Genomic DNA, 22,706 nt, shown 5'->3' with positions numbered 1-22,706 from the left:
TGATTGGTGCTGAGGGAACATGATGGTGAGAGATAGTGGTAGGTGGAGCAGCAGGAACGAGCCGGGGATGTGACAGTTGGATGGCTGAATGGCTCTTCAATTGTAAATTATGTTGGACAAAAGCATCTGCTAAATGACTAAATGTAATGGAATTTAAAAAGGTTTTTTCCAGATATCGAAAGTCAGGTCATGCAATATCAGGCATTTTTATTATTGATTTTACATTTTACTTTACATTTATTAAAATGTAATTTATTAATTACATGTTTTTTTATTGGTATAATTATTTTTTAAGTGAAGACTATATTAGGTGAAAAAATGGTCAAGATAACTGAATTGAAAATAGCTATAATTAGGCTGTGAGATAATACTGCTAGGTTTGGTGATCTATATTGGTGTATTAATATTTAATGTATCAGTCAATGGTCTATTAATGTTATAATCTAATCGAGAAGATTAACAAGCCCATTGAATTAAATGGAAATTCAAGTTCAGCTTGTTTTGAGATTTAGTACAGTGTCCTAAAAAGATGTGGCAGGACAACACACGATTAAAAAATATCACCTTTTTTGTCTTTTCAGTGGGAGCTTTCAAGAGAGGTGGGAGGTCTGTGTTTGGCATCAACATTTTAATGAACAAGGTATTAACTTGTTAATTATACGTAGGTGCTTTATCTGGCCGATTTCGTTACTACTTTGTGTTTTTAAATGTTTGGCTCCATCTTGTGACTAAATAATGCGAGTGTACGTTCACTTTTGAGCTGTTTTCATTTCTGTCAGCTTTATTTAACTAGATTTAATAAACTATGAACAGCACAGAACAGTGTCTTTTGTCTAATTTTATGTTTTGTGACAAGAGGTATAAATCCAGGGTGCTTGTTTTTGCATAATAAAGTCTTTCAGCCCTTCAAACAAGCTCCTGGATGTACTTTATCCCTAAATTAACTAATGCACTATTGTAAAGTATTACGATTTCATTGTATATATATATATATATATATATATATATATATATATATATATATATATATATATATGTAAATGTATGCAGTAAGTAGGTAGTGCTGTTGCCTCACAGCAGGAAGGTCGCTGGTTCAAGCCTCGGCTCAGTTGCCGTTTCTGTGTGGAGTTTGCATGTTCTCCCCGCATTCGCGTGGGTTTCCTCCGGGTGCTCCGGTTTGCCCTACAGTCCAAACACATGCGGTACAGGTGAATTGGGTAGACTAAATTGTCCATAGTGTATGAGTGTGAATGAGTGTGTATGGCTGTTTCCCAGAGATGGGTTGCAGCTGGAAGGGCATATGCTGGATAAGTTGGCGGTTCATTCCTCTGTGGAGACCCCAGAATAATAAAGGGTCTAAGCCGAAAATAAAATGAATATATATATATATATATATATATATATATATATATATATATATATATATATATATATATATATATATATATATAATTTTATTTTAAATAAATTTTAATTAGTTCCTTATTTACTTTTTAATCAGCTGCATGTGTGCCACAATTTCACTGACCCATTCTTAAAAACAAACATTCATTACTTAATGATTCGGCTATTTTGGAATGAATCAGTTGAATTAATTCTTATAATAACATGTGATTTGTTGTTGTGTGCTCATTCCTCAAGAGAATGTAAAAAATTCAAGTCATGTTTCAAGCCCCATTATAGGATTATACAATTTTTGTTGATTAAAATCTGGGAATTAGTTAAAACATGTAAAGGATGGAGTTCAGCTAAGATCTGTGTTAAGCCCTCTGTCGTTTTCATAAAAAATGCTCACGCTCCAAATTGTAAACATTATTTTTTTAAGTGTTGGGTGCATATTTGCTGCTGATGGTTGTTCTTATTAAAAGCCTCATGATCAAGGTATGGACTTTTCTTAGTACACAAGATAGAATGGGATTTGTTTTTTTAGGAAGCAAAATAGAAACCACATTTAAATCTAAACACATGCATGGAATTAAATGAAATTTACTAACCATCTAAGTTATGTAAAGTAACATTTTTTGGAGTATTTTTTTGTCATTTGAAGTTATTTTTTCTATTACATTTTAATCTCTCTTTGTTTTTAAGTTTTACTCAAACTTATTTGTTGAGCAATTTAAAGTTTATTTTGTACTTTGTTACAAAAAGTTTTTTTTTTACTCTTTCTTTTAAGTTTTACTCAAACAGTGATGCTGAATTAAACCATTTGTTTTAAATTGTATAGTTAAAATCATTGAAATGCTTTAAGTAAAAAAATAACCTCAGTGCTCAGCAACCCAGGCTCTGTGTTTTTAACTTGCAACAACCGTAGATTTCTTGTCAGATTCTACATGGTAAACATTTCTAAGCAGAATGTCATTTTGTGTAGAAAATAAAAAACACATCTTCACCTATACCAACACAAGTAAAGATAAAACAGCCTAAATACAACTGGAAAACCAAATAAAATCTATACAGGGACACCAATGTTAGAAATTAGAGAAGGTTTTTACTAAATTGTGTCACTTTGATATTTCCTCAATCATGAAGTAAAATCTATACTATCAGGCTTTCAGTTCTACAGGCTAGAATTTACTTTTTAATTTATTAATTTTTTTACAGTTGTTTTATTAAGTTTTATTACCTTCTCTATAATAAAACCATTGAATGTTGAAAGCAGCTTGCCTTTTTGAATATATTTACTATTTTACAAAAATAATTCAGCCTTTAATACATTGCAAAGCTATACATGGAATGAAGCTATACAACTGTTTCTGATCCAGAAAAGGTATTTGATGCATTTATGACCTCTAGAATGGATTGTTGCATTAACAACTATAAAAATAAATTAAGGCATTTGTTGAAAAAAAAAGATTTAGAGGCTGAGGTTTGATCTTTGGACTAGAAAGATGTTTTTGATCAGATACATTTCTGTGGAAATATAATTCAGTCTCTTTATTGCAACTGTCATACAGAACTATGTAAATCTGATGAAGCAGTAAAGTGGACTTGTGCCTGTGCTATGCTGTGCTATGCTGGAGAGTTTGACTACATGCACAACTTTAGTGATCTGAATGAAAATAAATGTATTTGTTGTAGGTTCATTTAGCTACCAATAAATACACTCCAAAAAATGCTGGCTTGTAAAATATGGACAAACCCTTCCATTGAGTTTAGTATGTAAAGTACAGTTTTAAATCAACAATTGGGTTTATCTACTGTTTTTAACAGAGAATATTAAAGAAGGTTTTGCTGCAGAGATCCCATATGTAAAAATACTATTTAAATGCTACAGTAAATGCTACAGTGCTTTTGAACTATACTACAGTAAAGTGTATTATAATGTATGTATTACAGTATTTATGACTATAATGAATGCTTCAGCATACTGATTCATTCAATCAATTTCTTTTCGGCGTAGTCCCGTTATTAATCTGGGATCGCCACAGCGGAATGAACCACCAACTTATCCAGCATATACTTTACGCAGTGGATGCCCTTTAGCTAGAACCCATCACTAGGAAACAAAAGTATGATGCTCACTTCAAATTATTATAGTGTTTTTTCATGGGCATTTTTTAAAGAATAGCTAAACAGATGTTTGTTTGGTATTGGCTATGCATTAATTCTCAAACTTTGCATGTTGTATTTATTTTAATAATTTAAATGTTATAATTGTTACACACTGGTCTTTAAAATAAACTAAAAACTATACAACAGAGGTAAATATAAGCAGTTTCTGAATACAGCTAAAGACTATGTACAGTAGTTCATTAAAATGAATGTTAAGTAATCATTATCAATATAAGTTATAAATATAATGGCAAACAAGAGTAGTGTAACTAAACAACTACAAAAAAAATTAAAATGCATAAAATAAAATACCCTTGACCATGCATGACCATGAAAATTAATTTCAGTGGAAGCCACACTATTCCCATCACAGTAAAGCATGTTTGCATATTTTGTGTGAATGAATGGCTAACACATTTCATGATAATAACACCAAAGCATTTCAATAGTGTCTTTGAATTGGCTTATATCTCTATAATGTGGTTTTGTTCATCTGCATATCTTGTCATGTACAAAGTCTGGCTTGTTCAGTGTACAGTAAGGCAAGGCAAGTTTATTTATATAGCACATTTCATACACAGTGGCAATTCAAAGTGCTTTACACAAACAGGATTAAAAGAAATAAGTATTAGAAAAATAAAAACAAATAAGAAAAATGGTTAAAAAAATAAAATAAATAAGCATAAAAACAGATAAAATGTGTTATAAAAGAAAGAAAAAGAAGAGAAAAATAGAATAGTGCGATCTGTCGGACGTAGCACAGTGCTCATTCAGTAAAGGCGCAGCTAAACAGATGTGTTTTCAGTCTTGATTTGAATGTGCCTAATGTTGGAGCACATCTGATCATTTCTGGAAGCTGATTCCAGCAGTGAGGGGCTTAGTAGCTGAAAGCCGATTCACCCTGCTTTGACTAAACTCTTGGAATTTCTAGTTTATTTGATCCTAAAGATCTGAGTGATCTATTGGGTTTGTATTCAGTGAGCATATCTGTAATGTATTGAGGTCCTAGGCCATTTAGTGATTTATAGACCAGTAATACTACTTTAAAATCTATTCTGAATGTAACTGGGAGCCAGTGTAAAGACCTGAGGACAGGTGCTCTGATTTCCTGGTTCTGGTCAGAAGTGGTACAGCAGTGAACATTTGTGAACATTTGAAGTGGTTCAGAAACTTTAATCCAAGTTGTGCTAAAACTATTATACCCACTGTTTTTTGATCTACTTTAAATATTGACTACTGTATATCTCCTTAAGAATTTGTATTTATTGTTCAGACACCGAAGTTTTGTACTGGAAAGAGTGAGATATAAAAGATAATTATGGAAAATGATAGAGGGGTGTGACAAAGACTGCACAGGTGAGAGATAAGAAAAGATAATGGAGAAGTGAGACATTATAAAGGAGACTCTGAGAGACACGGTGGAGCAAACTTTCCAGCCAGGAAAGAGAGCCTGAGTAAAGATGTGGAGGAAAACCTGTCTGAATTTACTCCTGCTGATGTGTGTCAGAGGTAAGAACGTACAATCTTATGATTTAAGATCTGTCTGTATTATTGAATCACATAGCTAAATTTCGTTATAGTGAAAGAATGGTTTTATGCCAAACTCAACTATAAAGAAGGTAGTCAATGTATTGATTCTTTCCCCTTATAATCTGTTCAACAATTTCTCTTCCATTGCAGATTCTCTCTCTCAGCCAGATGGTCAGTGCGATTATCTCTGTTAAGATGTTAATATGTTGTCTGATGATGTTTTAACACGTGATCTGGATGCTCAGCACATTTACAGTAAGTGACTGTAAATAATCCTCTCTCCCACTTGCTCACAGTGTGTGGACGTCCAAACTCCAAATTAAACCCTCACATTGTGGGTGGTGCAGACGCACCGAATGGCTCATGGCCATGGATGGTCAGTCTGTACATCAGATGTACATCAGCTCAGATAGTAGCCCATTGCTGACTAATTTCATTGGCTGACGCTGCTATGACGATCACGTCAGCCCCAACTTCAGACACACTCTTTGTCAAGCATAGACTGATTTTACGCGGCTGCCATTTTTAAAAGCGAAATCGAGGCTGCGGTGGGAAGAAACCCGGAAGTATCGTTGGGAGTTACATTGTAACGTTGTGTACTTGGCTGTATATCTTATCAGCGAATAGAAAGAGACACAAATTTATCATTTCACCGCCTTCTGAGTGACCCGAAGGTCCGTTCTGAATGAATGGTGAAAATATAAAGGGATATCAGAGCTCATTTTCAGCTAAGTTAAGGAAAACGGCACTAGTTAGCTAACGTTTTCTTTCCTAAACACACATTTTAGATGCCCTTTATCAAACTCAAGTTAATGAACTGATTCTTTCACTATATTAGACTTGTCACGTTACTGAATTAAAAGAAAATTTGTCAATTTCCCGCTAACATTTAAAGCACTGTTGATGGCTTTCTTAAAACAGCGCTGATTGGCCATTGTGTTCACGTGCTCAACAGATATGCTTGTGATTGGCCGAGAAGGTCATCAGTTCACCCTCCGCTGTTTACTGAGCACAAACACAGCCGAGCGATCTGCTTGATGACTCTACTGATCCTCATGGCTGTTTCGCGCTTGCGCTCCAGTCTCCGTGTATCTGTGTTTGCACTGGGTGAAGAGCGGTAAACTGAGTGCAAACACAAGATACATGGAGACTGGATCGCGAAGCAACCGTGAAGATCAGTCGAGTCATCCGCGCTCAGCGGCGCTTCAATTTTAATTTAGCGGGAATTAGACTGTTTTAAAACTTCAGTACCGGGACAACACGAGGGTGTGCTACAGAGGACTGCATATTAAAGTGATGTTTACACCATATCTGTATTTTGAAATCTCGGCAACAGCTGGACGTTTGTAGTCCACAGCATGTCACTGCAATGTTTACAGTGCTGGTCCTATACTTCCGCGTTTCTTCCCACCACAGCCTCGCTTTGGTTCTTTAAAATGGCGGCCGCGTGAAATAAGCGTATTGATGCTGAAGCCCCTTGTGAATGGGGCGTTCCTTCTTCACCATGTAAAAATTTCTTACAGTTTCTTATTTCATGCTGATGTGTGTTTAATGTTTAAAATATTTAATGATCTTGCACCACCACCTCTTAAACAATGTGTGATTGTCTGCAAGGACAATATAAGACAGCCTAGGTCATCGATAGGCCCACACGGAATCTGTGTGCGCAGAATTCCGCAGATTTTTAGCCCATCATTAATTCTGTTTATTTACTTGAGTAAATGTGTGTAAATCTATATTTATTCACTTTTTAAATTAATTACAGTAATATTATTGACTAATATGAAAATGTTCATCTGATTTATCTACAACGCCGTTTGTACAGTAATATTTTCTGTCTTTTAGTAGATATTTTATATGAGACTTGCTTTGTTTACCAAAGAACATTTTATTTAAACATTAAATAAAAGTTAAAAAGATATCTTTTATTTCACATATTAAGGTTTTAGTTATGATACTCCCAAAATAATTCCACAGAAATCCGCCGATTTTTACTAAAATTCTCCGCAGAAATAGCAAAAAACGTCCGCAGATTCTGTCTGGCCCTAGTCATCGGTTAGAGGTGATTGTTCAGTTAAACTCAAGAGAACTTTTTTGGACAATCAGTTTTTTTCAGTCAGAGCAGCAGAAAGATGGAATAAAATACCAGTGCATATCAGAGACTATTATTAATCATTTAAAAACTGTTCTTAAAGGGCACCTAGGTTACCCCTTTTTCCAGATTTAATATAAGTCCTTTGTGTCTCCAGAATGTGTCTGTAAAGTTTCAGCTTTACAGATTATAAAGATTTTATAGAGACTTAAGATTTTTTATTATACCTTTCAGAAGTTTCTATTTTTAGCTCTGAGCAGCAGGTAGCGGTTTTTGTGTACTGCGCCTTTACAGCTAGTCCTTCACGCCCACCGTATCCACGTGCCTCTCAGCGTGCCTTAATCTCCTCCATCGGCTGCTTCAGACAACAGACAGACATGAAGGAAGAAGATCTGACGTAACGTCTGTGAGAAATACTAAAGTAAGAACTGTACCAATGAGTATTTGATGCATTTCTTGTGGAGTTGCAACGATAAGTCACACACAATTTCGTGTGTTACAAAGTTCGCGCGCACACACACAGATACTCACACACAGCGCGAACACATACACACAAGCAAACAGCAACCACGTTTAGCTTTGCACTCTTTTTGCACGCAAATATGGCAGGATACAGGTTAATGTACACTGCTGTATATGGATATCCGTTATGTTAATGTACAAAATAAACCTGATTTAACGTCCACAAACCGGAATCTTCTTTCATAATTGTTCTGACACACGGCTGTGCTGATTAAGTAAATCTGAAGTGAATCGCTATAATTCATTACACACATGCTGTTTTAAAACATTTTAAACTTGTAAAACTCACTCTTGATCACGTTTGATGATGACTGATGATCCTAGCAAACTGAACACACCTTTTATTCCTGCCTGCTTTGCGCAGGTCCTGTCTTGTTGATATGTTAATACGCAGCTGTCAATCAATTTGGTTGGAGGGGGGACCGCACTCCTACGTCGGTCTCAAAACCGCACCAATTGGTCCACCATTTTTATGTTGTTAAATTGAAAATAAAAAGCACTGGGTGTGTTTATATCACTCCAACAAAATCAAACATGCAGCCAATGATTTGATTGACTGACGTATGATGATGTATTGTTTTGTAAGTGTATTATGAATTATTTTTTTACTGGCAAATTTGTTATAACTTCCCGCCCAGGGACGACAGATGTAAATTAGCTTTATAGCCAACTCTGGTACAGCATGTCATGTTGTACATTGTCCCTGTATAAATAAATAAATAAATCAATAAATTAATTAAATAAGATGTTGCTGTCTTATATATACATATTTGTCAGTTTAGTAGCTAATTCGTACAAGTTCAGTCGTACGAAATTGTAAAATTTTAAAGAGGCGTGGCACCTAACCCCGCCCCTAAACCCAACTGTCATTGGGGGATGAGCAAATCGTACGAAAATGTACAAATTAGATCGTACGAATTCATACGAATTAGCCACAAAAAAAAAAGTTACGAATTGCCGTGAGATTGTGTTGGATAAAACAATGGCCAACATTGAATTAATGCCATTTACCCTCAAAAAACCTGAGATACAGTCAGGGGTTGAATTGTGATTGTTATGTAGTTTTGACTCTTTGCTATGTGATTTGAGGCTTTTGAGGGGTATTAAATATATAATTCTTTATAACAATACATTTAACATTGTTTTACCAAATAAGTTCTACAAAACTTTATTTGCTTCTAGAAATGAATTCATTTATGTAGGGCTGTGTTATTCTAAGACGAAACATATCATGTCAAACTCTAAAATTTATATTTATTCACTTATTTCTTATTATGAATACAAAAATATCAAATTATTTCAAAGAATTATACATAAAAAATTAATAATAAAATGCTATTGGGTGTAACAAATAATTGATGACACTGAATTGAACAGATATTAAAGAACATGAAAAATATTTAAAATAAGTAAAAAAAAAACATTTTTAATTGTAATATTTCAAAATACATGTTTATTCTAATTAAATTAATGTGACAATAAAGAATCCTGTATTTTTTATTATGCGTATTGTTTTAGCATAATACTGTATACAGACATGTTATCAGTGGTTTATTTTTATTTTGTTTAGTTTTTTTTTATTTTGTTTAACTCAAATGACACACAAATGTGTAATTTTCACTCACTCGTATTTCAAGACACTACTGTATCTCACCACAACTATACTGTATTTGAAGTATCTTGTTGGACAGAGCCAATATTTGGTCCCGGACGCTTCTGTGCAGGTTTTAACTCTGAGCACCGAGTCTGAGGGTTTCAAACCAGCTCTGGGTTTTCAGGTTTACAGCAGCTTTTTCAGCTGTGGCTTTTATCCACCGTTCCTCAAATGTGCTGCCATTCAAATGAGCTAAACAGAATACACAGAATAGTTTGAACAGAATATATTAGAACAATGCAATTAAACCAGTCACAATTTTAGGTTTCAGGATAAGATCTAGACTTAAAACTCAATGAAAATAAAGTCTGAAGACTCACCTGTGACTGCTGTCTTGCCTTCAGCTGATACACGTTCAGTCTCTTCACATGTCACATCAGAGTTGATGCTAACTGACACTCCACACAACTGCACTGCTGTCTTCATAGTGGAGGGCACACGTACACTCACTGCACCTGGATCAGATAATAGAATCCAATAGAAAATGTGTAGCTCAGATTGGTTTCATTTATTTAAAAAAGAAAGAAAACGATTCAACTATGAAACAATATTTTCCTCATGTCAAAATATGCACCTGCACATATTATAGTATCTTACTTTAATATGCGTTATTTATATATTTGATATAATGTAAAGTGTATGAATTATATCTTCAAATATCATTAACAAACTAAGATTGTTACCATATGACAAACTGTTGATGATATGTGTCTTACCAATATATACAGTGGCCAACATAATTCAGCACTCCCTTTACAAATATCTATTTTAAATAAATACTTTCTATAGGATGCTATACAATAAGATATTTGGGAATATATATTAGATAAGTCAATACCAAACTACTCAACAAAATAACTTAAGATAAAAGTGCAAAAATTAGCTCACCGCAATGAAAATATTTAGGAAAAATATAAAATAAAATGTTAATAAACAGGACAAAAATCAAGAAAATCATAAAAGACATGTATGAAATGTATTATCTTTCTATTCCTAAAGATAATCCAAATACTTATCCACTGAGAAATGAATATAAATATTCGTTTTGAAAGGGGATGTACTCTTTTATGCTTTTATGTGTGTACACATCCTTTATACATACTATTACTAATTTATATTTAGTAATATGGTTATAAAATTATTTTCACTACTTACAGTACGACATTTTATAAGATTATATAAAGCATACTATTGTAACTATCTCTATTCCACACACACTTTGGGCCCTATCATAAACCCGGCGCAATAAGGCGCAAGACGTGTTTCACCGACGTGTTGCAATTTTCAGTTCAACGCAACCTTAATTTTCCCGTTTTCCGCCACGTTGTTTAAATAGCAAATCCATTAGCGCCACTTTGTGGACTCATGGGTGTTCTGGTCTAGAAAAGAGGTGTGTTAAGGTGCATTGTTGGTGAGTTGCTATTTTGAGGAACTAAAATAGACTGTGCAATAGACCAGCTGAAAGCAGGTCTAAAGTCCAGCACAGAGCACGATAGTTGTGCGCCTCGCTTAAACACTGCTTAAAACATGCAGGATGTACAGCAATACGCAAATACCCTTTACACATGAAAAAAAAAAAAAAAATCTCAGGGGGATGTTTTCAGTTTATTTACGACAACTTGCTTTTGTATAATGCTATTATTATTAATTATTATATGCATATTTATATTTGTTTTATTGAAAAAAAGCTTAGATTTGTCCACTTTTTTGGACCACATGGGGAATAGCATGCGTGTTTGGATATAACTTTTGACCACACTTCGTTATTATTGTTCATTCATTCGTTTGCTGACATTTAAAACTGAATTTAGAAATAGTTTTGAAACAAATCTTTGCACTTAACAAACTAAATTAATTATGTAGACTAATGGATGTCTGTGCGTACAAGACCATTTTCTTATCCATGAAAGAGAAAAAGTGAAAGTAAAGGCCGATTGGAGGAGGCTCATTCTTTATCCTTGTGCTGCGGATGGTCTGTTTAACTGTTTTCTCACTAGTGAAGCGTTCAGTTCTTCTACTTATAAAGTTTGCCATGTAAATAGCAAATGTGGCATGGCTCCACGCAACTGACTCTTAAAGGGAATGGGAGATAAGACTCTGATTGATTTATGCTCAAATTACACCCATAACTCATGAAGAGAATAAGCACAACCCTGTTAGACCATGCACCGCAGCGCAGAGCATATTTTTCCATCCTTAAAACAGCAAAAATGGATTCGGACACGCCCTTAATGCTTTTGCGCCCTGCATTTCAGACTTTGCACATAGATCGTTAAAATAAAGCCCTTTGGTTTTATGGTCATATGAAATGTAGCAAACAATTTAGAAATAATAAGGCTTAATTGACATTTTAAGGGGTTTAATGAATCACATTAAGAACATAGTGCCACTTACACACTGTGGCATCAATGACACATTATATGCGGCTGTGAGGGTCCATGCACGTCTTTATGACAACACTGCGTGAAGGTCACTAGCCAAGCTGGTCATGTGTAAAATCGTCAGATTCTGGTCCTTTGCTGGTCGACTGGTGCATCTCTAGTTCTTAATTCGTTAATGTACGGTATTTGTTACTGTGTTTATAATTGTTAATGTATAAGCTATTGCAGACCCTCTATGTTGTTCTGTGTGAAGAGATTGAAGTAGATTTCAAAATTTTCTTTATGAGGTCAGTTCGATTGCATTTTTAAGACCTTTTTAAGACTAATTAAAGCCTTATTTTTATACTATGAAAATTAAGACTTTTAAGGATCCACGAACAACCTGTAAATTTAGCTGAAATATATACAGTAAGTACTATTAAGTACAATTTATTTTACAAACTAAAGATGCATTTTAAAAAAAAGTATGGATGAAGTTATGCTGTAGCAACTCATAATATAATAACTGCATCAAATGTAAAAACTGAACATAATGCAAGTACTATATCATAATTTCCATACCCTAATAATTTCCTCAAAAGGTAATAAAATCCTGAGCTCAATGTCATAATATATTTTTAAATGTAATAACAGTTTTCCACATAATGTAACGTTATTGAATGAGGTTTGCAATGCTTATATCAGGTTCATCTTTGTATTATTTTCTGACATACAATAATAATAATAATAATAATAATAATAATAATAATAATAATAATACCTTCCTGACTGTGAAGTTCTGCAGTTCCATCTTGGCCCACATAAACGTCAATGTTTCCAGAGACTGTAAACACCTTCAGGGCTCCACTTGAGCTGTCTGTGATGCAAGAAAACTTCTTATTCCAATAAACAATGACAATAACAATCTATTGTCACTTCTTCACACTGCTTCGCACTTACCAATGACAATGTTTCCGGTTTCACTTTGTACAAGAGCCTGACCTGTAAAACAGTAACAGTTCTTGTTTTTAAAGCGGTGTACATCAGGTCTTTAAGATGATTTTTAACAATCTTCTTCGCCCTCCCTCACCATGTACATGACCGATCTGGATGTTCCCAGAGGAAGTGGTCACAGAGGTGGTCTCAGCGTAGATGGCCTTAACTTTCAGATCACCATGTTCTGTGCAGAGATTCATTGTGGTTCCCTGAATTTTCCTAATATCGACATTCTGGAGAACAAAAACAAAGATTTAAGATAATTTCACAATTTATGCAGCTAAATAAATGTTATTTAGCATCTTATTATCCAGTCACATCGCAGCATTATTTAGATGTGGTCAAAATAAAATTATTTAGGTATCTAATCAATCAGCCAATCACATCACAGCAACACGAAGATCATCTACTGACGACATATGAATGGTGGAGAAAGATCATTTAAAGGGATAGTACACTTACAAATCAATACTAGCAAGATGTACCTAATAAATTGTCTGGCTGGTTGGTTGGTGTAAATCTACTACTTACACCATCTGCAGATGTGCCGATATCTACATTCCCATGTATGGTGTGAAGTCCAGTGACGTTTCCTCCTGTGGACTGAACTTGAACTTCATGACCCTGAAAAAAAAAAAAAATCACAAACATTAAACATGAAAAATAAATCACATTTAGTACTTTATGATATATTAAATTAGGGAGGTTCAATCATTTAGATTCAGAAATTAATTGCTGCTCAGTTATACATTTTTATTATTGATGCTCAATTATTAATAATGATTTATATTTTATATTAAATAAAATGCTTTATATTTTAGTGAGAAAACTCTGTGATGAAAGTTTAAGTAAAAACAAATCTTTACTGTCACTTTAATTGCTAATGATTGATTTGATTAATTTTGCTACTGGCTAAAAACTTGTATTGATTTTTTTTAGTCTTACTTTCTCCAAAACTTTACAGGTAGTTAGTGTTTATTAAAACAGAAATCCTTCTATGAATATTGTACAAATAACAAATGAATTATTGAGTCATATGCTCACAGAAGTTTATGGTAAAAAAAAGGAATGAAATATTAGGGAACAAATTGTCAAGTTTTTTTTTTAAACAGTTTTTAAAAATGACTGTTTACGTTTACAACATATAGTAGTTACAAGCACAGTTACAATAGAAAACTGTTATTTTAAGTTGTAATAATGTTCCAAAACAAACAAAAATCACTCAGGGGTAGCTCAAATATTTTGTCTGTGCTTTTTGGGTAAGGGATTCATCAAAACAACAACAAAAACCAGTCTAAGACACTCTGAAAATGTGAAAAATATAAAAAGCCTTTATTCACATGGCTAATCCTTAAAAATACCTACGCATTTCAGCAGGGAACTGCCTTCATCAGGGTAACAGTGATCATGTGCGTCTAGAGTTTCTTCTGAGTACTACGTTCACATGACTCATTTAATTATCTCAACAACGCTCAAATCATATAACAAACAAGGTCAACTATCATCATTAATTCAGCATTGATAGAGGGGGACATATATACATACACATGCATACATGTATATGAAAAAAATATATAGAGCAATAATGTAAATATAAATACACTTAAACATGGCATGTACATACAAATATACACCCATACATATGTACATATGCACATACATATACATACACATATATAAACATGCACACATAAGAATGCATACAAACACACACATATTCAACAATATATGATAATAATCTGTAAAACATCTATAAAAAAAGAGGTTACTCTAATTTGCCATTTAAACCTGGAAATCTAGTTGCTTTTAATGTATAGCTCCAAAAAGTCTTTCGCTGTTTTCATCTTTTCATCCTGTCTCCTCCTCTTGTAGAATTATAATTAAAGTTGTGTCCTGAATGTAGGAGGGCAGATCTTTAACAATCGATTTTATCAAAAAAAAAAAAAATCTAATTTTGAGGCAGGTTCTGTGATCGATTCATTCCCACTAATCTTTTGACAACAAGAAATCAAACTCATTCTGTGTAATTCATTCTTCGGTTTTAGCATATGTCAGTATTACCATCAGTTCCATTTTTATCTTTTCTATAGATCAAATTTCAAAGGTTTATAATACTCACAGTTCTGTAGTTGTTGTAAGGCTTCTTTGATGTACCCATCTCTGCCCTATACCACGACAGCACCACCTTTGTCCGCTCTTTTAATAATAAGATTGTCATTATTAAAAGTCCTACTTTTTATATGCTGCCTAAAATACATAAAGGTTTGGAAAATCCAACTGGCAGACCCATAATTAGTGGTAATGAATGCCTCAAAATTTGTTGATTATTTTAAAAATCGATTGTTAAAGATCTGCCCTTTTACATTCAGGACGCAACTCGGGTACTAAACACTATTTAAAAAATGCAACGTGCTGAAACCTGTATACTAGCAACCATGGATGTTGAATCACTATATACAAATATAGATCATAGAGAAGGTCTAGAAGCATTGTTATACTATCTAGAAAAGAGACCACCAGCAGAAAAACCACCAACATGTTTTATTTTACAGTTGCCTGAATGGACATTAAAAAATATTGTTGTCCTGTTTCAAGATCAATTTTATAAACAAATTAAGGGAACAGCGGGAGCTTGCTTTGCCCCAAATTATGCAAATTTATTTCTGGGATTATGGGAAGAGAGATTTGTATATTCTGATTCAATCCATCTTTGAGTGGTGTTGTGTGGTGGGATAGATATATAGATGATGTAATCTTGATATGGTCCGGATTAGAGGCAGATTTGAGAGATTTTTTATGCATTATTAAACACTACTAATGCAAATTTGAGATTCAGTTTGGATTTGGATCTAAATTTGGTTTGGATTTTACTCAAATGAATTTGTTGGACTTAAATATTTTTACAGATAATACTGGAAAATTACATACAGTACCACCATCTTTAGAAAAGAAACTCACAGAAATACCATCCTTAGAGCAGATAGTTTCCATCCCTCATGGTGATCGAAAATATCCCCTTTGGACAATTTCAGAAGTTGAAAAGAATTTGTGATAAAGAAGAAGATTTTGAAATTAAATCACAAGATATGATTCACAGATTTAAACAACGTGGCTATAAAAACAGTAATTTATAAATCTTATAATAAAGTAAAAAATAGCAGCAGAGAACTGTTAATACAAAGACCTAAATCAAATCAGTCAGAAAGTTCTGTTTATTTTGTCACACAATACAGTACAGAGGCAAACAAAATCAAGAGAATTGTAAAAAGTAATTGGAATATCTTGATGAGTGACCCCCATCTTAGGGAAGTTTTACCTCTATTCCCCTCTATTGTAATTTGAAAAGCTCCAACCATTCAAGATAAACTTGTGAGACGCCATCTCTCCACTAAGAAGACTAATACTTGGTTTAGTCAAACAACAGGAAACTACAGATGTGGTAATTGCAATCATTGTGATAACATACTTAAGATGAACATATTTAGAGATCCATCATCAGGACGTGAATTCAAGAACAATTAATTTATTAATTGCAATACTACATTTGTTGTTCTGTATATCGACTGGAATGTTCGTGCGGATGCTTTTATATAGGAATGAGTAAGAGAAAATTAAAATTGAGATTGCTGAGCATAAAAATGCGATATCTACCTGTAATCCCTAATTATCCATTGGCCCTACATTATAAAAATTAAGGTCATGGCAATCCCAGTTCATTAAAAATTGTTGGTATTGAACATATTTATAATTCTACAAGAGTATTTCTACAATAAGATTTTTCTCCTTTTTTGTAAAACAGTTTTTCTAGAGATGTTTTACAGATTATTATCATATATTGTTGAATATGTACAGTTGAAGTCAGAATTATTAGCCCCCCTGTTTATTTTTTCTCTAATTTCTGTTTAACGGAGAGACGATTTTTTTTCAACACATTTCTAATCATATTAGTTTTAATGACTCATTTCTAATATCTTTGCCATGATGACAGTAAATAATATTTCACTTGATATTTTTCAAGACACTTCTATACAGCTTAAAGTGACATTTAAAGGCTTAACTAGGTTAATTAGGTTAACTAGGCAGATTAGGGTAATTAGGCAAGTTATTGTATAACAATGGTTTGTTCTGTAGACTATTGGAAACTATAGCTTAAAGGGGCTAATAATATTGACCTTAAAATCGTTTTTCAAAATTAAAAACTGCTTTTATTCTAGCCGAAATATAACAAATAAGACTTTCTCCAGAAGAAAAATATTATCAGACATACTGTGAAAATTTCCTTGCTCTGTTAAACATAACATGGGTAATATTAAAAAAAAAAAATAAAAAAATCAAAGGGGGGCTTATAATTCTGACTCCAACTGTATGTGTTTGTATATGCATTCTTATGTGTGCATGTTTATATATATATATATATATATATATATATATATATATATATATATATATATATATATATATATATATATATATATATATATGTATATATATATACACACATATATATACACACATATACATATATACATATATATATGAATATGTGTGTGTACATGCCATGGTTAAGCGTATTTTATGTACATATTTGCTTATTTGTTCATATTTGCATGTGTATGTATATTTATTCCCCTCTATCAATGCTGAATTAATGATGATAGTTGACCTTGTTTGTTATATGATTTGAGTGTTGTTGAGATAATTAAATGAGTCATGTGACCTTAGTACTCAGAAAAAACTCTAGACGTTACCCTGATGAAGGCAGTTCCAGGCCGAAACGCGTAGTTTTTTTTTTAAGGATTAGCCATGTGAATAAAAGCTTTTATATTTTCCACATTTTTCATATGCCTTGGACTGATTTCTGTTGTTGATGTAATATTGTTTTAGTGTTATTGTATTGTTTCAAACAAATAAATAATTCGTTTTCAACGTCATTTGCAATAACACTGTTTTGTTAGATATATTTATTTTTATTGCATTTATTTGCTTAAAAATGAATGCAAATATACAGATTTTTACTATATACTGTATGAAGATTTTTTTTATATGTAATAGACTGTTAATAATATACTTTCTAATATGTTTGGTAAATATATGATTTATTTAAAGAATTTTCAAATTAATATGTGATATTTCAAATGAATGATTGATATTAAAATAGATATCGCTTTAATAATTTTGTTAATATAATATTTTATATCTCAAAACCTATACTTTTCAATATCAATATTAAAAGCTAATAAGGGAATTACCGGTTTGTAAACATTTAGGATGTGCGTACATCAAGGTTGCAAAAAAACAAACAAACTGGGAGCGCTAGCATTTGCAGCGAGGGTATGACATCCAATGCGGTACAGAGTTTGTTGTTGCATTAGAGATAATTTATATTGATTACATATTATTATTTACATAATGCTTTCAGCATATTATAACAGCTCGTCACCCAGTAATAAGCACAGTTATTTGCTGAAATCTTTGCTGCGATCAAAAACAAGTAATGTGTATGATTCAGCATAGCATGAACTTACCTGGTATAAAATGAGAACTGCAGAGTTAAGCATTTTTAATTAGGTCCTCACTCCATTCAGCTCTTCTGATGGCTGTTAGCCAAAGACGTCTGCGGTTGGCATTAAAAGCAGTGTGGTGAGCGGTAAAAACGTAGTTTTTTTTTTTTTGGACAGTCGATTTTGGCATCTTATCGCACAACACAAAATGTCTTGTAACCGGCCTTTTTTTTTTAACCGGTAGGCGCGGTTGAACCCGTGTGATGTCATGTGCGACGTAGGTTGGTAATTCTCCTATAAGAATGTAAATAAAAAGTATTACCTTGACAGACTTGAGGACACAGTGTCCTCTCTCTGTGTGCACATGGCAGAGGTCACTCTCCATTTTCTGGATCTTCACATTACCTTTGTCTTTCGTCCTGATTTGGAGATCTGAAGGGATAAACAGGGACTAAAAGGATGCACATGTCTTTTTATGAATTTAAGTTGACTTATTAATTGCATTAACTTTACTTATGAGGGTCTGCATGTTAAATACAAACAATATAGCATTAAAAAATGAACTGTACTTAATATATCAGAAATATTTTTTAATAAAATAAGCTAGCAATGGCATACGTCTTATTAATATGTATATATGCATACATAAATTAATAATACACCATTTAATAAGATTACAAGTCTGAATTTAGATCCTTACCACATTTAATAGGTGCTGTCAGTTCAACAGTGACATCGCTGTCCATTTCGTCGGCCAAAATCTCAAGTTCACTGCTTTGGTCATCATATTGAACATGAAATCTGTCCACATTAACAGTTTGATTGGGATCAGTCACGTGCACAGTAATAAGGGCTCGATCAGCTTCTGGAAAAGTATGTGGGTCCAGTGACTTTACGGATATATTACAGCCTAAATGACACCTAACCTTTGTAAAAGGACTAATTAATAACTCCCAATGCTTTATAGGTTTATTTAACTGTTTCACAGTTGCGGGAGCATCTGTATAACTCCGGGAAACCTGAGAGAGGCTTAAAACTCTCTGAAATAATGACGCACATGCAGCGTGACGTAACCGCCGTGTAACTGCACAAACAAACATAACTAAAGCTTTACTTTATGTTGTGAAGACTAAAGTAAAGTAGTACGCATTGCAGTTCAATGATAAACGCTACTTGCAGTAGGAAAAGCGTAGTGGAAATGTTTATATCACGGGGTAACACGAGCGGCGCTTAACGATGACAGGCACCGAAAAGATTCGCGCGAGGGGAATTATGGGAAATGAAGTCCATCAACTGACAGTTCATTGAGTGCAACTGATGTATCATCATAAAAAACTATAGAATACACCTTAAAGGGACTTTGGTGTCATTCATCTTTAAATAGATTGTGAAGTGTTGTCAGTACGAGAACGATGGCTCAAATAACGAAAAATAAACATTCAACAACGAATGAACAATGATGATGATGATGATGGGCACATCCTCATATTGCAGAGTTCAAAGGCCCAATCCCAATTTTATTTTTGTACCACGACCCTCTTGCTGTCAACATTGCCAATTGTACATTGTCTTGTTTTTGGGAAGTATGTTGTTGTATGTATTTTCAGTTTCTCTACTGAAAAAAACAGCTTAAACCAGCCTAGGCTGGTTGGCTGGTCAACCAGCCTGGTTTTAGAGGGGTTTTGGCCATTTTCAGGCTGGTTTCCAGCCATTTTCAGCCTGGTTTTAGCTGGTCATTTTCCAGCTTGACCAGCCTAGCCAGGCTGGGAGCCCAGCCAAAACCAACTATGTCCAGCTTAAATCAGGCTGGTCAAGCTGGTTTTAGCTGGATTTAGCTGGTCATTTTCCAGCCTGACCAGCTAAGACCAGGCTGGAAATGACTGGAAACCAGCCTGGAAATGGCCAAAACTCCTCTAAAACCAGGCTGGTCAACCAGCTAAAACCACTGGATTTTTCAGCAGGGTTGTATTTTGCACTGGAGCCACCACCTAAGCTTTTTACTCATCATAGCACACGTGCCGCTGATGATGTGACAATAAAAAAATATTTGATTTGAAACTTCCACTATGGGGAAATCTATGGAAAACCCCACAATGATTGAACCTACCTTGCCCCTGGTGAGAGGTTATGACGAGCTGTTAGCGCACCTGCATAACCAAAGGTGCAGTTTTGTGAATTGAAGTGGAGAGGTGATGTTTTTACAGATTTAGATTTAGCACCTAGTTAACTCTAGGAATTTAATATACGACAGTACGTTTGGAAAGCGTGCAACCCCCATAGGATTGGTTCAAACCAATCAGCGTGCTCTATTGTGTATGCAGCGCAACTTCATTAATATGCATGACAGCTTCGAAGACTGTTATAGTGTTCAGACGGCAGAGAGACGCCATGTGTTGCCAAAACAAGTGAAAGAACAAAAATTGGTCGTCAGTGCTGCAACGAAGGTTTTGTTTTCATTTCCCGATATGAGAGCGCAGCAGGACTCACGTATGGACTACAGTGCATGCAACACGCGGCAAAAATATGTTTGTAAGGAACATTTTTACCTGAGAGCTTTTTGCATCTGGAAATGGTGAAATCCAGATTTGCTGCTCGTCTCCTTTTTAAAAAGACGCGGTTCCAGTTGGTGTTGATTGTCCGGTCTCTACAGATTTGGTAAGTAAGCGATCAGTGGTCTTTGTTTGTTTATTCAGATGGCAAAGTAAGTTTGTATCGACAGCAGTACTCTTTCAGTTTTTAAAGACATACTTTAGACAAAATGATTTCTAAGTTTACAGTACGTTAATATCACTACAATTTTATGGACTGAAAGATTCACTGTAAATGCTGCTCTCTGAGTGTAAACATGTAAACTCCGCAATCAAACTATTACCGTAGTGTAGAATTTTCACCGCATTTTGTGACAGGATAGTCTATACACATGGCTTTTTGGCGCTACCTACCGAGTGCATCTAAGTTACAGAGAAATGCGGAGGGTTTTTTTTCTCTTATACAATGTGCGGTATAAAACATTCCATTAAAACTGCACTCTTTCAGCAGTTCCTCGTATGCAATATCTCCTAATAAACTGCAGTTAAAGACGACAAATTATTGATATGGCAAATTATTCGATTACTGATGTCCATTTAAACAGTCACTGTCTTTCTCCCCTGCGTCTGTGTGTTTGTTTTCCTTCTGTGAAAATCAGCGTGTGCCCAAACGAAAACTCCCATTTTTATGCAAAACCTTCCCTCTTTCCCTCCCCCGACACTCCCATCTAAACTGAGGTAGACACACCTACTTTTCTGACTTTTTCCAAACTAGAGGTGTGAAAACACCCTGCTGAAACAGGGGGTTCCGTGGCCCTTTAAAAATTCCTGCAAATGTATTAAGGCTATTTTATACTTCTGCGTCAAGCGCACGCGTATGCTACAGCGCAACCTACGCGTGGACGCCTAGCCCTCGCCGTGGCCGTCGGCGTCGCTGACGCGCACCTCTCAAGAAATGAACTACTCGTCGCATAGCTGCACAGCGCAAACTCTGTAATTGGTTGGCTTGGAAGCGCTGACGAGTGTGGGCGGGACTGACAGTTGCGCAAGTCCATCGGAGCGACTGTTTACAAGTGTCGACTGTTTACAAGGAGCTCCGGATGGAGACTGTTGCTTTGTGTTTACCTCAAGATTAAAGTTGTTGCACGTCTGCTGGTTCCTGCCTCAAAATAAGCGAGTTTGAACCACTTGTATATTAAGGAAGCATTCAGAAAAAACAAAACACCAGCGAAGAAACTCGACACAGAGGAACATAAACACCTCACTGCCAGCTAGCGTTTAGGAAGTGTTATTGCGGGAATGATCGTAATGCCAACAGCCTTAGCTCCAGCCAACTGAAGGAAGATAGCATCACACTGATCTGGCATGTTCGGGGTCATTCTTGGAGAAAAGTATACCACACAGCAAATAGACTCCACTTCAGGGTGTAGGCATGCCTCGAAGAGGGTGCTCTAGCCTGAGTGACGGCGTTAACCACCTAATTAGTAAGTCACCTAAGTCCTCTGCGCTCTATCTATGGACCATATGTGAGGTTCCCTAGATCTGGGCGCGGGTGCCAAACAGTGCCTGTCCCAGAGAAGAAGCTTTTTCCAGGGGATGTGCCAGGAAAGGGCCATCATGAGGAGAGTTGAAATACAGGTCCGATTGATAGAGAGGCATAATAAACAGACCTGTTCCTCATATTCCCTCAGTTTACACAATATCTGTGCGAGTAGGCTCACTGAAGAAATGCATATCTAGCAGCGCAAAAAACGGCACAGCGTGAGATACACTGCCAACAGCTTCAGGCAATTGAAATGCCAATGCAACCAGGTTCCTACCAAGGACCCACAGCTGCATGCCTGCAATACACAGCCCCACAGCGCAACTGGAAGCATCCATCGAAACAATGACATGCCTGGACACTTGTTCCAGAGGCACACAGACCTGTAGAAATGCAGGGTCTGTCCAGAGGCTGAGGGTTCGGCGACA

General features: G+C 34.9%; 1 protein-coding gene across 1 annotated transcript; it reads right to left on the bottom strand.

Annotated features, from left to right (window-relative positions):
• Positions 1 to 9,201: 9,201 nt before the first annotated feature.
• On the bottom strand, positions 9,202 to 19,426 carry fam185a (family with sequence similarity 185 member A). Its single transcript, XM_056451872.1, has 8 exons — positions 18,908 to 19,426; positions 18,530 to 18,639; positions 13,238 to 13,330; positions 12,801 to 12,939; positions 12,671 to 12,712; positions 12,492 to 12,587; positions 9,671 to 9,805; positions 9,202 to 9,542 (listed from the first exon to the last, which is right to left on the bottom strand). Exons 1-8 carry the CDS (start codon positions 19,305 to 19,307, stop codon positions 9,424 to 9,426), a joined length of 1,134 nt encoding a protein of 377 aa, XP_056307847.1. The 5' UTR covers positions 19,308 to 19,426; the 3' UTR covers positions 9,202 to 9,423.
• Positions 19,427 to 22,706: the final 3,280 nt, after the last annotated feature.

Source organism: Danio aesculapii, chromosome 25 (genome assembly GCF_903798145.1).
Source record: "Danio aesculapii chromosome 25, fDanAes4.1, whole genome shotgun sequence".
NCBI classification, from domain to species: domain Eukaryota; kingdom Metazoa; phylum Chordata; class Actinopteri; order Cypriniformes; family Danionidae; genus Danio; species Danio aesculapii.
The sequence above is the reverse complement of the archived record's forward strand: the minus strand, read 5'-3'. Positions and strand labels throughout refer to the sequence as shown.